Here is a 13,710-nt window from a genome sequence, read left to right as displayed (position 1 = left end):
TGACTTCATAGTTACATATATGTATTATATATATATATATATCTATATTTTATTATTAAGGGAGACAGGTATTTTGGCGTCTTAATTTTTTTATCTGCCATTTTATATATTTTCTATTATTTAATTTGATTTCTTTTAATTTATTTATCTAACTTCCCACTTCCCCATTATCTTTCAATACTTATTTTTTTATGCATCTATTTTTGACATAATTCTTTTTTAAATTCTATATTAATATTGTTTTGTACATATTTTATTAAATAATAAATACTTTATTTTAAGTGATATTATAAATTTGCACACACATAAGGCACAACTTGGTTTGCATTATGAAAATTTACAAAAATATCCTTAATATTTCTTATTCAAATATTCCCATAATTATTTTATTCAGGATATAGTAACTACCAACCTCTAGCTTCTTCTAATTTTGAGTTTTTTGCTTTAAATATTTATATTATTATAATTTTATTTCTTGCAGCTAATAGAATAACAAATATATTTTACTTAATATTTTTTTTACCAAATAAATAAATATTTTTCTTTATTTAGTTTTAAATTTTTCACAAACATCAAATCTGCTCGGCTCCCCGTATAAACTTGTACTGAGCATTTGTCCCACACGATAACGGGTGTTACACTTTTGATCCCACAGTTTACCGACTTAGTCCATTTGGTCCCATAGTCTAAAAAATTGTAGCATTTGAGACAAAAGAAGCTATAACTTTTTATCCTATTGGACCAAATGTGCCACAGTTTTTTATCTTATGGAACAAAAAATGCTACATAATTTTCTATCCTATGAGATCAAATATGTTAAGCCCATATAAGTTATAACTATGAGATCAAAATTGCAACACTGTTTATCGTGTTAGACCAAAAATACAATTTTCCCCAATACTATTTGATTACACCATTTTATACACATCCAACTGCTCATATACCCACCCATCTGAGCAGTACCTAAACAGGTGACGTGAAGTATCCCACTCCCATCAGATCATGTGATGACTTGAGGCTATGTTTTTGGATTGAGGGGTTTGCTATTTTCTTGCAAAGCTGAAGACCTGGGGCGAATATCCTGGGAACTATACTTAGAAAATTGCGAGATGTGCATGGCTGAAAATCCCTCAACCTGCCTCTCCGCCCAATTTCTCGTGGTGATGCAGCTTACCCGCTTTTGCCTCGAGCTTTATGAGGGCAATTTCTTTTGATAAGGGTAAATTACCAAAAGATCAAAATGCCCTTCTTTTTTAAGAAATTTGCAGTAAAGGGCATGATCTGTGCATGAAGGTGCGGGTCGGGTCGTGACCCAATCCAATTGACCCACCCGCTCTGAGGATCGTTAGATCACCCGACACACGGACCACCAGATGATGCCACGTGGTAAGTTCCTATAAGGTACCGTACATTATAAATACCAACATTTATAAATATTTATAGGCAAGTACATTTATCATATTTTCTTGATCTTACTCGCCCTCTGTTGATCGCTTTCGACCTCATTTTTCTAACTTAAACATCAAAGGACCTTAGTTGGGGGCTACCCGACAAACCTAACGTTTGTTCTGTTATCAGTATTCACTCGTGGGAAGTTCAAAAAAGGGATTCAACGACCCGATCTCAGGGTACCAGATCTAGCCACCCGACCCCATCATCTTTTTTCTTGTAAAAAAAAATCCATTGAATTTTAGGTTGATATTGTTCGACAGATTTGCTTATTAGAAGAAGGTCGAGTCATAATTCCAGAGTTTGAGCCAGTAACGGTCATGTGGGCTGCAGGAACAAGGAACAGGTTAACTGCGACAAACCCTCACGTAAAAATATTAATAGACAAAAGAGAAAAGTAGAATCCCCTTAATTTCAAGAAAGCGGGTGAAGTGGCAACTTAATGCATGAGATGATGAGGTTTTTCTCTTTTCTTAGGAGGCAATTTTGCCCGAGGATCAAAGCTAGTTACCTAACTCCTTTAATGTGTAACCTATTATGGACTAATAATATTTTAGCTTAATGGTTAAGATTAAAATTTTATGAATAAATTTAAAATTATGGGTTCGAGTCTCACTGGAAGTGTGGATGTTTGTCTCACTTATGTAAGTTACTATAATTTATTTATTTATGTTAGTCACATTGATATATTGCTCGGTTTATCGAGATATTAATATAATCATATATATATATCATTTATTTAAAATATTAAAACAAAAATGAGTTGCCTGACATATTGGTAGATACAGGAATTTATAAAGAGGAATTCTTAGAAGGAAGGAGAATTTTAGAAAGAGATAAAATGTGGTTAGGAAGTCGAGGAGATCGTCTCTGTGATTATAATATAAATTAGTAAGTGTGACACAGTTTATGTATTTGGATAACTTTTAAAGATATTAATATAAAATATTTATATGAATTGTATTATTAAGTTTTGTAATTTATAAAGGTATCTAAAAATATATATTAAGATAATAAATTAATGTAAATATTTTGATTTATAAAAAAAATTGACAAACAAAGATAATAAATAATGCTGGAAAATAAATAACCCCCAAAAGATAGTTATGAAAAGCTACAATAAATGGAGAAGTTAAGAAATAATTATTTAATTAATTTAAAAAATTATAAATAAATTATCATACCAAAATTAAGTGAGACACTAAAAAGGTACTTTCACTTTAATATATCATATGGATTTTAAATAATTATATTTTGAAGATTGACCCAAATGTGACATTTATTATTATTTTTATTTATGTATATTATTCCTTGCTACAACAGTACATTAAACTCAAATACTAATTTAATATACCAATATTTGCGAATCAACCACCATGTTCAATTTAAAAATGGACTATTAATCATACCTACATTCACGAAGCTTTAATTCACAATCTCGTAGTTAGGAAACTCAGTCTGTCCCCCAAACAAGGCCTTATTGCGAAAATGTGACATTTATGTATTAGTTGGAGAATGTGAAATCTAGTTAAAATGCAAAAGGGATTGGATTGTCATTTTTTTTTGGGGGGATATGGTGGGATTTGATTGTCTTAGTAGTTGTGGGTTTTGAATCAGCAGCACTCACCAGTTTGGGCAGTATTCTTAACTAGGAAACAGTAATTAATGTCAATAATTAACAATCATATTATGATAAGCTATCAGAATATTGTTTATTAAGTGATAAAATTGAATATTAAGATAAGCTGCAAATTAAAAGGTATTTGTTTAATTAATCTCCCTAGATAGTATGTAATTGATGAAATAATATTTTCCATTTTGAGACCTAACTCTGTGTCTTTTTATGGAGTGTTTGTAATATTTTTTATTTTAGGGTGGGAATAAGATGTAGAGAAATTTGTTAGTTAAGTAATAGTAAAAGTCGAGAGTGTTTGAAATAAAAGTTAGAAATGAAAAAAAATTAAAGTCGGAGTGTCTAAAACAATAGTTTAATATTTAAAATTTTATCAATAAGTTACAGAAGTTGTCTAGGAAACTACTTATAAATTTTGGTTTAAATCATTTTTAATTTAATTAGTTCAACACAGAAGTTGTAAATGAAAATTATTCTGTTTATATTAAGTTGATAAACACTTATTTTAAATCTTCAAACACATTATAATTTTTTATATCTGAACGATGTAATTCCTTCTCTTATAAAGGGAAAAAAAAAAGAAAACTATTTTATTCGGTATACGGAAATTTATCTATTACATAATAATTTGATGACATGATGGTTCTGATTTTAATTTTTCTATTTAATTTATTTTTTATATTTTGACGATGTTAATTCTTGTTTTTAGGAAAGAACACCATTTCCTTTTTTCAATCTATATGTTGGAACTCCTACAACTTGAGTTATTCTGTAAAGACTATGAAATTTGGTGTTTAGTTTTCCAAGGGGAAAAATGCAAGCAACCCCCTTGTGATATCGCAAATGAGCAAATTACCCCCTTGTGAAAAAATAAATAGCAATTTACCTCCCTATATTTTTTAAAATACAACAATTTACCCCCCTATGATTTTTAAAATGAAGCAATCTACCTCCCTATATAAAGGAGGTAAATTGCTTCATTTTAAAAAGTATAGGAAGGTAAATTGCTATATTTTTTTCATAGGGGAGTAATGTGCTCATTTTTAATATAACAGGGGGGTAAATTGCATTCACCCGTTTTCCAAGGGGTACAGCTGCTTCTGTCTTTCACATAAATAAAGCTCCTTTTTGAAATCCACAAAGACGTACTCTACCATCATATGCCTTTGCCATGATTCGTCTATATGTTTGTATTCTTCTCTCCGATGCTTCGCTCGTTTATTTGATCAAATCCAAATTTTTTCTTCTGGCTTTGGAGTTTTCCTTTGTGTCGTAGGAGCGTATTCTCCAAGTCTCCTACCTATGATAAAGATTTATGGACGTAACGTATAATTTCTTCAATGCAAGCAATTTTTCTGATATCGGTTAGTGTGCAATTTCTGTTGGACCGAGAGTTGTTACCTATAGTACACGAATATTCCAAAAATTACACAATAAAGTGTCGGACATGTGTCGAACACGGAAATCACGTGTCTGACAATAAAAATAATGAAAAATATTTTAAAGGTGCGTCAAACACGTTTTGAATTATTTTATAATTTCAAAAAGTTTTGATCTATTTTTTTGAAAAAAAAGGAAAAGAATTTTGACTAATAAAAAATTAAAGAATTAACTCACTCATTTCAACTAAAAGTTTTTTTTAAGAAATTACTAAAAATTTGTGATATGGTCATAATGGTTTAATTAATTTGAATATTAAATATTTTTATTTCGTACTTTAAAATAAACTGATTATGTATATTTTTGAAACCACATTTGGTTAAAAATATAGATGTATGACATGCTTATTTTATATTTTATCTTGATATTGTTCACATTGCATATTTTAATTTTATGAGATTTTAACAATACATATAATAAAAATATACATCATATAGTTGTATTAGTGCCGTGTCGTATCCTAATTTTTCTACATTTTTCACATCACCGTGTCCGTGTCGTGTCGTGTTCGTCTTGCAGTGTCCGTATCCATGCATTATAGGTTGTTATGATATAGCTCTTATTGTAAGTTATTCTTTAATTTATTGTAAAATAATATATCTAACTGTTTTCGCTATTATTTTGTTCCAACCCAGTTATTTGTGTATTGATTTAGGAACTGATTAATATATCCGATCATTGATTTCAAAACGAAATTTAAATTGTTATGCAATTTTCCCAACACTATAATTGTATTTATATGTATTAAGTTTCAAGATTTTTTTTAAATCTAATCCTTATTTCAAAATTTTAAATAAAATGGTTGCTAAAAGTTGGTTAGATCTGACGTCTCTTATGTATTCAGTGGAGATCCAACAGCTACTAAAAGTAGAGATAGTATATACTAAATGCAGGTGGAACAGCCAATTCACTGAAAACTTTTACGGCATTCGTGCGACTAACAAAATGGGCATAGGTGCGCTACTTCAAAATCAGGGTATTTAATTAGACTATAAACTAATATGAGGGGATTCTATTGAAATTAACTATTCTACTTTTGGATACCTTCCACATATCTAATATGTCCTTTTTTTTAAAATTAAAATATTAACAAAATCTAACGAAAAAAATAAAAGTAAATTTTTTTTTTTTTTGTAATTTATGAAACTATTAACGATAATCTCGTAAATGAGAAAGTGTTGTGACCCCAAATTTTGAAACGAAAAATGCAATTTCCCTAACAACAAATAAATTTGAAATAGAGAAAAGAATATATCATTTTTTTGGAGAAATAGCATTTTTCGATTGCATAAATGCGGTCCATTTCACTTTTGGTTCTGTAATTACAAACATTAGCACTTTGGTTCCCATCCACTTTTTTTCTACAAATCAACAGCACGTGGCCACTAAGTATTTTTGGTTGGGGGAAAAATTGGAGTGTTTTCGAGCTTGAGACTACTTTTGGTGGGGAAAAATAACTACGTTTGAGGGTATTTTGAAGGAAATTAAGGCAAAGAGAAAGGGGAATTTCTCTCTTCTAGTTTACGTTGTCCTAAAAACATGTTGGATGCATGGCTTGCACTGTTAAGTTGTGGACAGGGAAGTGAATGGGAACCAAAAGTATCAATTTTTATAAGTTAGGTGATTGAAAATGTTAATCCTGTGATAAATTGGATCAAAAGTGAAACAGACCTAACTTATAAAACCCAAAATATTGTTTCCCCTCATTTGTCCTACTCAAATGTCTGCCAAATTCACCATTTTTAGGACAACATAAACCACTTGGAAAAGATAAGAAACATTGGAGTAATGGTGGTCTACAAAACAACAAAACAATCACATGTATTGCATTAAATGGTTTGCTGTGTTTGTAGTCATGAGTAGATAGCAACTTTCATTAATGGATCCACATAATTGGAACAATACTCAACTTATCATTCATATGTAGGGTGCAGGTCTTATGTATTCACAAATGGAGAGTGTAGGGCTATGTTGCACAACTGGTCGGTGGACTCATCTGCACAAGTTGATGAGGGTTTGTCCATAAATGATGTGACGGGCATAGGCCATATTGCAGTGCAATGACATTTCTGATGACCTGCGTTGCTGAGGGAAAGAAGAACAGAATTTGCAATTGAACACACTATAAATAAAGGACAAGAAAAGGGCTGTGGACTTCTCTAAAAAGTTAAAACACAAAAAACTGCTCGCAGAAATGAATTAATAGGAACAAAGCCCCAATACTAAAATATCACGTGAGAATTAAAATGCTATCATGAAAAGTTAAAAAGCGAAAACGCCAAAAATAATCTAAATTGCAGGACCAAAAAGCATTTAAACCCATTGAGAAAAATTAAAATATGGTCGGAATTTGCTAAAATGGCTGGAATGTGCACCCTATACCATTTTTCTCTTCAATGTGTGAAACTTTTAAAATTATAGGACAAAATTATCAGAATGAATCTCTACATGACTAAAATTTTCGCCTCCCATACTTATAAGACTAAAATTGCAATTCTTTTGAGAGAAAAAAAATAAATCAAAATAGTAGAATATATCGGATTAATAAATCAAATTTGATTGGTAAATTGATGAAAAATCAATGCGCTTGAAATGTCAAGTTAAAACAAATTTGGTGACATATATGTTTTAAGTAAAAGTATTTGTTTTGCACGTCTTTACCAAAAAAGAAAACAAAAATCGACATTTTCCATTCAATAATCGATATCCACCACCCAAAATATTCATGGATATTTAAAAGAAATAAGTTTCGCAACATACTCCACCCACCAATTCTTGAAGGCTCAATTAGGGTGTGACGTAGAATTTTCTATAAATCACGTGATTTCGAATAGTTTGAACGAAACAAACATAGAAAATACTAGCAAAAAAGGATAATTAATTACACAAGCATATGAGAGTTTGGTGTAATTATATGTATATTTTTTATGATTTGTAAAATTATATATAATATTCTTTATGTTTGTTTTCATCCAATAAATAAATCTATTCATCTGTAAAAAATCACAAAATTTGTTGATATTAGCGAAAAAAAAAGAGTTGACATATTACTGACATATTGGAGACCACAGAAATCTTTTCTGACCAAACTACAATCATCCATCTTTACACAATAATGCATGCGTGAGGAGGTACATCTTCACCCTCATAACTTTTTTTTTCTTATTCATTTCAACATATATTGTGAATTTTACTGACAGATGGATCTATCTGTTGGATAAAACAAGTATCAGGATATTAGGTATAAAATTTATATTTAATTACACCAAAATTTATAAAAATGCGGTGCAATTATTCCTAGTAAAAATGCACAAAGACCTAGTTGTTGCCCCAAGTAAAATTTTATGCGCTTGGAATTTGAGATTGTCTCCTGCCGGGGTTGATCAATGATATATAGCTAGACAAGTCCGAGTACTCCAAGTTCATTTGTAGCCGTCTTTGTACCCAGAAATGCATGGACAACATAAACTCCCTACCAAAAGGGCAAACATGGCTGCTTTGTTCTATGTCCACATCCCGCTAACGTATCTGCATTCAAAATTGCTTCGGCAGGAAATTCTGCCGAAAAGAAAAGATTCAAAAACGACCGCACATTAATAGAGATCGTTATTTATTTATGATGCACTGACACAAAAACGACGATACGATACGAAGTTTCTTTGAAAGATTTTAGGATATTTCACAACTCAAATTAAACATAGTAATGTGAATTGAAGCATAGAGTCTCGTAACTTAGTTCATTTGATGTTTTCGTATTTTAACTTTATATAGTAGCATAATGATCCTATATCTTTTTAATTTTTATGATCTTAGTTTTCGAAAAGTTCACCTTTCTCGTCAGAAAATACATGTGTTTCACACATGACATTTTATATATAATTGATTCCTATTGGTCCGTTTATGCCATTATTTTGTCCTTCAACTTTTTAGGAAAGGAATTTGGTCCTAAATCATTTTAAGTTTCGCAATTTCAATCATTTTTCTGTCGGAATTCAGTCTTCTAGCTGGTAGAGGTGAACTACGGCGAGAAAAAGATCTGAAATCGTAAAAATTAAAAAGATGTAGGACCAAAATGCTATCTAAAAAATTAAAAGATGAAAACACCAAACGACCTAATTTACGGGATAAAAAATGCATTTAATCCTTAAACTATATATACATGCATATATGTCTATATATTTTTGGTAACACATTTTGAAGAGAAAAAATCACATATATAACATTGTAAGAATAAGTAATGATTGGTTGAAGTAAATAAATATTTTTATATATAAGAAAAAAATTTCAATCATTACATTCTTAAATAACAGAAAGATAGACTTTAAATACGAAAACTTAAATAAAATTAATACATATTTTTCATTGAAAACGCAAACATAAACAAACAGGCTAAAGCTTCCATCACACACAGCAGTGGAAACAGATAAAAACTTTGATGATCACTAGTGAAAAAGTTAGAAAATATGGGTCCTAAGTGCAATTTAAATAAAATAAATGAACCTTTGCTGTCACTTTTCAATAAGCATTGACCCTAAAAGAGTATATTATTTTTCCAGGCACTATATATATATATATATATATATATATCAGGAGTAAATTGTTGATTCACAATCAGTGATAAACACAAATGTTTACACACTCTTCAAACATCACATTATATCATACTTAGAAAAAAGCTAGAAGTTATAAGCAACTCCCTTATCGATTTATGCAACTTATATTGGAAAAATCGTAAAATTTAAACTATTTTTTCAAATATTCTAACTTTATTTTTAATACAGCTTAACTTACAACTTTCTCTACAACTTATTTCCGTTTAAAAAGTAGAAATTATTGTAAATACTCCTATTGTAAGGTCTTGTCAGTATCATATATTATTAATATCAGGTGTCTTTTTTTAGGAAAAATATTAAAAAATTTATAATTATTTTCAGTTTTTTAAAATATCGTTATCATTATTAAAAATCGAAGAATTTTAATCGGAGACTCGTCGCTTTTCTTTTTAAATGCAGTTAAAGCATTTGATCTTTCCACGCTGATATCACGAGTAGTGGTGCAAAATCTAGACGACCGGTGTTTGGAGGTGCGATTGGCTGAAGCCACTTGGAACTGGCCAATCAGATGCTGCCAGAAATAAGATGGTGATTTGCATGAGAATTGACAAGAGAGTTGAGACATTTTTGTATCAATTTCAGTGTCATCAACCCCACCACCAATCACATTGACTCTCATTATTTTTGCTAACTTTTTTTTAATGACTAATGCTGAATATTTTCAGTGAGTGTAGTCAATTTCAAGCTAATTATAGAGTGTTTGAGTTCTACTTATCAAGCATTGATGTAAAATTTTGAAAGATTGTATTTAGATAGTGTGTACATAGTAAATGAAATAAAATATACAATATGATTCTAATTATAGAAAATTCAACCATCGAATTTAAGTGCCGTCAATTTTATCGCTTACGGAAATATTTGATCCATGCGTTGTTCATGTATCTTTCTGAACTCTTTTTCTATTATTCATCTGTGTGTCATGTACATGAAAAGAGGATTCGGATGAAAATCTTTTATTCAAACTTAGTCTGGTCAAATCACACATGTGATTTGTCATTCTTTCAGAATATTACATCAATCACATGACCAGTTCAAGTATGACTATGCCTAATTTGAACGGGAATTTCCTGATCCGAGCTGGATGTTTTGCTACCAGGTATAATATTGCATTCTCCAACGATGTCGGGAAATCAACCATTCCAGGTTTCTGTAACAATACAAACAACAGCAGTAGAGTAGCAAAGTTTTAGAAGATGGTGAAAAGGAAAGAGTTTTTATACAAGAAAACAGGGGTGTATGTATGTAACATGGAAAGACAAAAAGACCTGTATATATAATGTATTCACAGAACATTATTAAACTGTATTGTCCTGTAAACCTATACGTATGCTATGTATACTGTCTGAATACACACACACTATGTGAAAGAATAAGCAGAAACCAGCTGAGCTTCCATTCTACCTACAGCCAAAAGCTACAAGCTGCTCCACCTAAAACCTCCCACATCAAAATGTTCAAGAAACAAACCAAAGAAAGAGAAATGCATTGGAATTTATAGAACCCCATATGAATTAAGAAGGGGGGCTCTTCTTGGAAACGGCTTCGAGACTCCGGGGACGTATCTCCAACCATCCCTCAGGCAATTCTCCGCCGTGAAACATGGATCGGTAACCAGAATCAGGCCTGATTTGCCAAGTCTTTGGCGCTGATGAATGTGCCGTGAAAGCCATATGGAACTCTTGAAGGGAGTTTGACAGAAGCCTCCAGGCTCATAGTCTTGGCATTAACTATTTGCAGCTCTGATTTCCAGGCCTTCTCGTCATGCACGAAGGCCAGAATGTAGCCATCGTCTTCTGCTCCGGAGTTGGGGTCTGTCGGCAGAAACAGGGGTTCCCCGCCGTATTTCTCTTCCCCATAGAAGAATTTATTCACTTCACCTGTGAAGAGATCAACTTTAGCAAAACCGGAGACTTTAGGCCACGGCTCTGCGATCGCCAAGTATGCGTATCGGGTTTTCCTTCCGAGCCAGTTTCTGTTCACCATCCCCGCCTCTAAATTGACTTGATCTTCATCAGACATGATGGGCCTTCTGGTGGACTTGCCCGTCTTCAAATTGAGCCTGATTTCTGATAAAATGCTCTTCAGTCCCTCGTCGCATTCGTTGAAAATGGAGTCAGGTGGAGTCATACATGACCCGACGACCACGATTTCGTCAGTCTCCGGCTCCTCCCACGCATTCCAGAGGTGGAAGCAGAAGCAATCAGGAACTTCCACCCACTTCATCTTTGTAGCATCCTCTGCGTACTTGTCCAATACCCCGAACCTGGAGAGTTTATTCTTGTCATACACCACCGGAGATCCTCCCCTGATCATTTCCGACATCTTGAACACCACTTGCTGATCAGGCACGATGACGAACTTCTTGGTGATGGCGAAATCATGCATCATTGTTGGTCCAGAAACTGGGATTTCTATGTCAGCTGACTTCTCCCCGTTTCTTGAAAACCTGAAGTATTTCAGGTAAGGCTTCTGGATGACATCGTAGCTCAGGGCAAATAGCTCCCCGGAGACCGGGTCGAGCTTTGGGTGAGCAATCATGGTGGACTTCAGCTGCCCGTTGAAATTGTATCTTTCTACAGTTTTCAAGTCGCCGTTGGGAGTCACTCGCACGTGGTAAGGCAAGTCATCCTCCGACATGGCTAATAACCGGTTGTTGAAATACACTAATCCGGCGTTAGCCACTCCAGTGCCCTGGCCGTGATCGACCAGCTTGAACAGCCCACGAGCATAGAAAAGGAGCAATCTCGCTATGCCGGAATGGCCGTGTAGCTCGCCAATGGCTTTGGGGAAAATGGGCCGGCCTAAAGCCCGTTCCTGGATGAGCCTTTGCGTCTCCGTGAACCGACAAGCATAGCTCGCTGAGCCGTCTTTGAATTGCACGGCATGAATCATGCCATCGCCGTCGAAGAAGTGGTGGCCGGCGACAGGCTCGAAGAGCGGATTCGCTCCATTCCTCACATACACCCCTTGAATGGAATCCGGGATTTTTCCGGTGACAGGAAGTTTGTGCTTGACAGGCTGCTCAGGCACCGGAGAGAAGTTCCCAGCAATTTGGACTCTGGGGTCAGCTGTTTTCGGCAGAGGGTGGTCAAGCTCATGCGCCGTCAACGCAGTCTCAATTGCCTCCAGGGCCATTGCCGCCGCCTTCTGAATGATGTTCCATTGAGGTTTGGATGGAGAAGCGGGGGAATTCGACTTGGTGATGCTAGTTTGTGGGGCGGCAATTGTAGTGGAAGAAGGTGTTTGATATGTGGTGGTGGTGGATTGCTTGGGGAAATGAAGTGTGGGAGCTTGGAGAGAGCATTTTATGGTTGGTGGTAGTTTATTGGGCTGGCTCAAAGGGAATGAGTTTGTACAAGAGCCCAGCTCACCTTTTGACGGAGCATAAAGTTTGGGCTTAACCAATGAAGTTGTAGTAGAAGTTGAAGTGGCCATGGCTCCCTATTTTGGCACTGAAAGAAAGAGTAGGGGTGAGTGTGTGTGTGTGTGTGTGTGTGTGTTAGAGTTCTTGAGTTATAGTTGGCTTGAGAAGATAGATAGGGAGAGAGAGAGAGAGAAAAGAAAGCAAGAGAGAGAAGAATGTTTGTAGGTGAGTGATTGATAGGGAGGGGAGAGAGAGGGGGTAAGCATATATATAGAGGAAGATGTGGGCATGGAGGTCCACTTCTAACATGTAGGAGAAGCCCACGTGTTGGATATAGGAAAGGGAAACTCTAATATGGATTGATCACAAACGAGATGGTGGAAGCGGTTCATGTTCATAGCTTCTTCATACTTCGACACCACTTTTCTTTTCTTCCCCCCTAACATTTCTCTTTTCCCTCTCAACTCTTTTGATGACCTCTCTTAGTTCGAGTTATCATCCCCAAATTTGAATGATAACAAGTTATTGATTTGGAAGGTCACAACATCTTGAATTTTATTGTTTTATTTTATTTTAAATTTAAAAATACCTACACTTTAAGTACCTGTCAAGATACAAAATTTTAGCTCAAATTAAATTTGACTATACATGAACTAAGTACATGATAAGTGTAATACACATGTTAAGTGAATACATATAACTTAAAAAAAGTGAACAATCGCAAAGTAAGTATATAAAAAAAAAGGGACCAATCGTACATATTATATGATTAGTTTGGTTCGATCATATCTAATTTAAATTTGAATTTCTCTTGTCAAAACTAGTATCTCCTGCTATATATTTGTATATATACAAGACTTGCACACTTAAAAAATCTGCAAAAAAATATTCATTCATTTTCATTAACAATCAAAACACAATTAGGTGATCAATTTTTTTTACAAGATTTATTCAAATATATTTGCTAGTAATTAATATCACAAATTTCTTTACTATGTTTGGTTTTATTTTTAATTTATTTTGGTGTGTCACAGATAAAATGAAAAAATAAAGATAAATAAGTATGCATTAGATATAGTGTGTATGTTTGGATAAATTTTTGAAAATAATATAAAATAAGTATGGTATGTTTGATATTATTTAGTGGGAGATAAAAACTACTGTTCATTGTCAAATCATATTTTTTTTTTATATATAGTTATATATATGTA

General features: G+C 33.3%; 1 protein-coding gene across 1 annotated transcript; it reads right to left on the bottom strand.

The window, feature by feature from the left end:
* Positions 10,379-12,860, bottom strand: LOC105176883 (9-cis-epoxycarotenoid dioxygenase NCED1, chloroplastic). The gene has a single exon (XM_011099822.2). It carries the CDS (start codon positions 12,568-12,570, stop codon positions 10,753-10,755), a length of 1,818 nt encoding a protein of 605 aa, XP_011098124.1. The 5' UTR covers positions 12,571-12,860; the 3' UTR covers positions 10,379-10,752.

Source organism: Sesamum indicum, linkage group LG14 (genome assembly GCF_000512975.1).
Source record: "Sesamum indicum cultivar Zhongzhi No. 13 linkage group LG14, S_indicum_v1.0, whole genome shotgun sequence".
NCBI classification, from domain to species: domain Eukaryota; kingdom Viridiplantae; phylum Streptophyta; class Magnoliopsida; order Lamiales; family Pedaliaceae; genus Sesamum; species Sesamum indicum.
Note: the sequence above shows the minus strand (reverse complement) of the source record. Positions and strands in the feature narration are given on the sequence as shown.

Excerpts from the sequence above, each read along its gene's own strand:
- LOC105176883 (XM_011099822.2), bottom strand. The coding sequence starts at position 12,570 with ATGGCCACTTCAACTTCTACTACAACTTCATTGGTTAAGCCCAAACTT.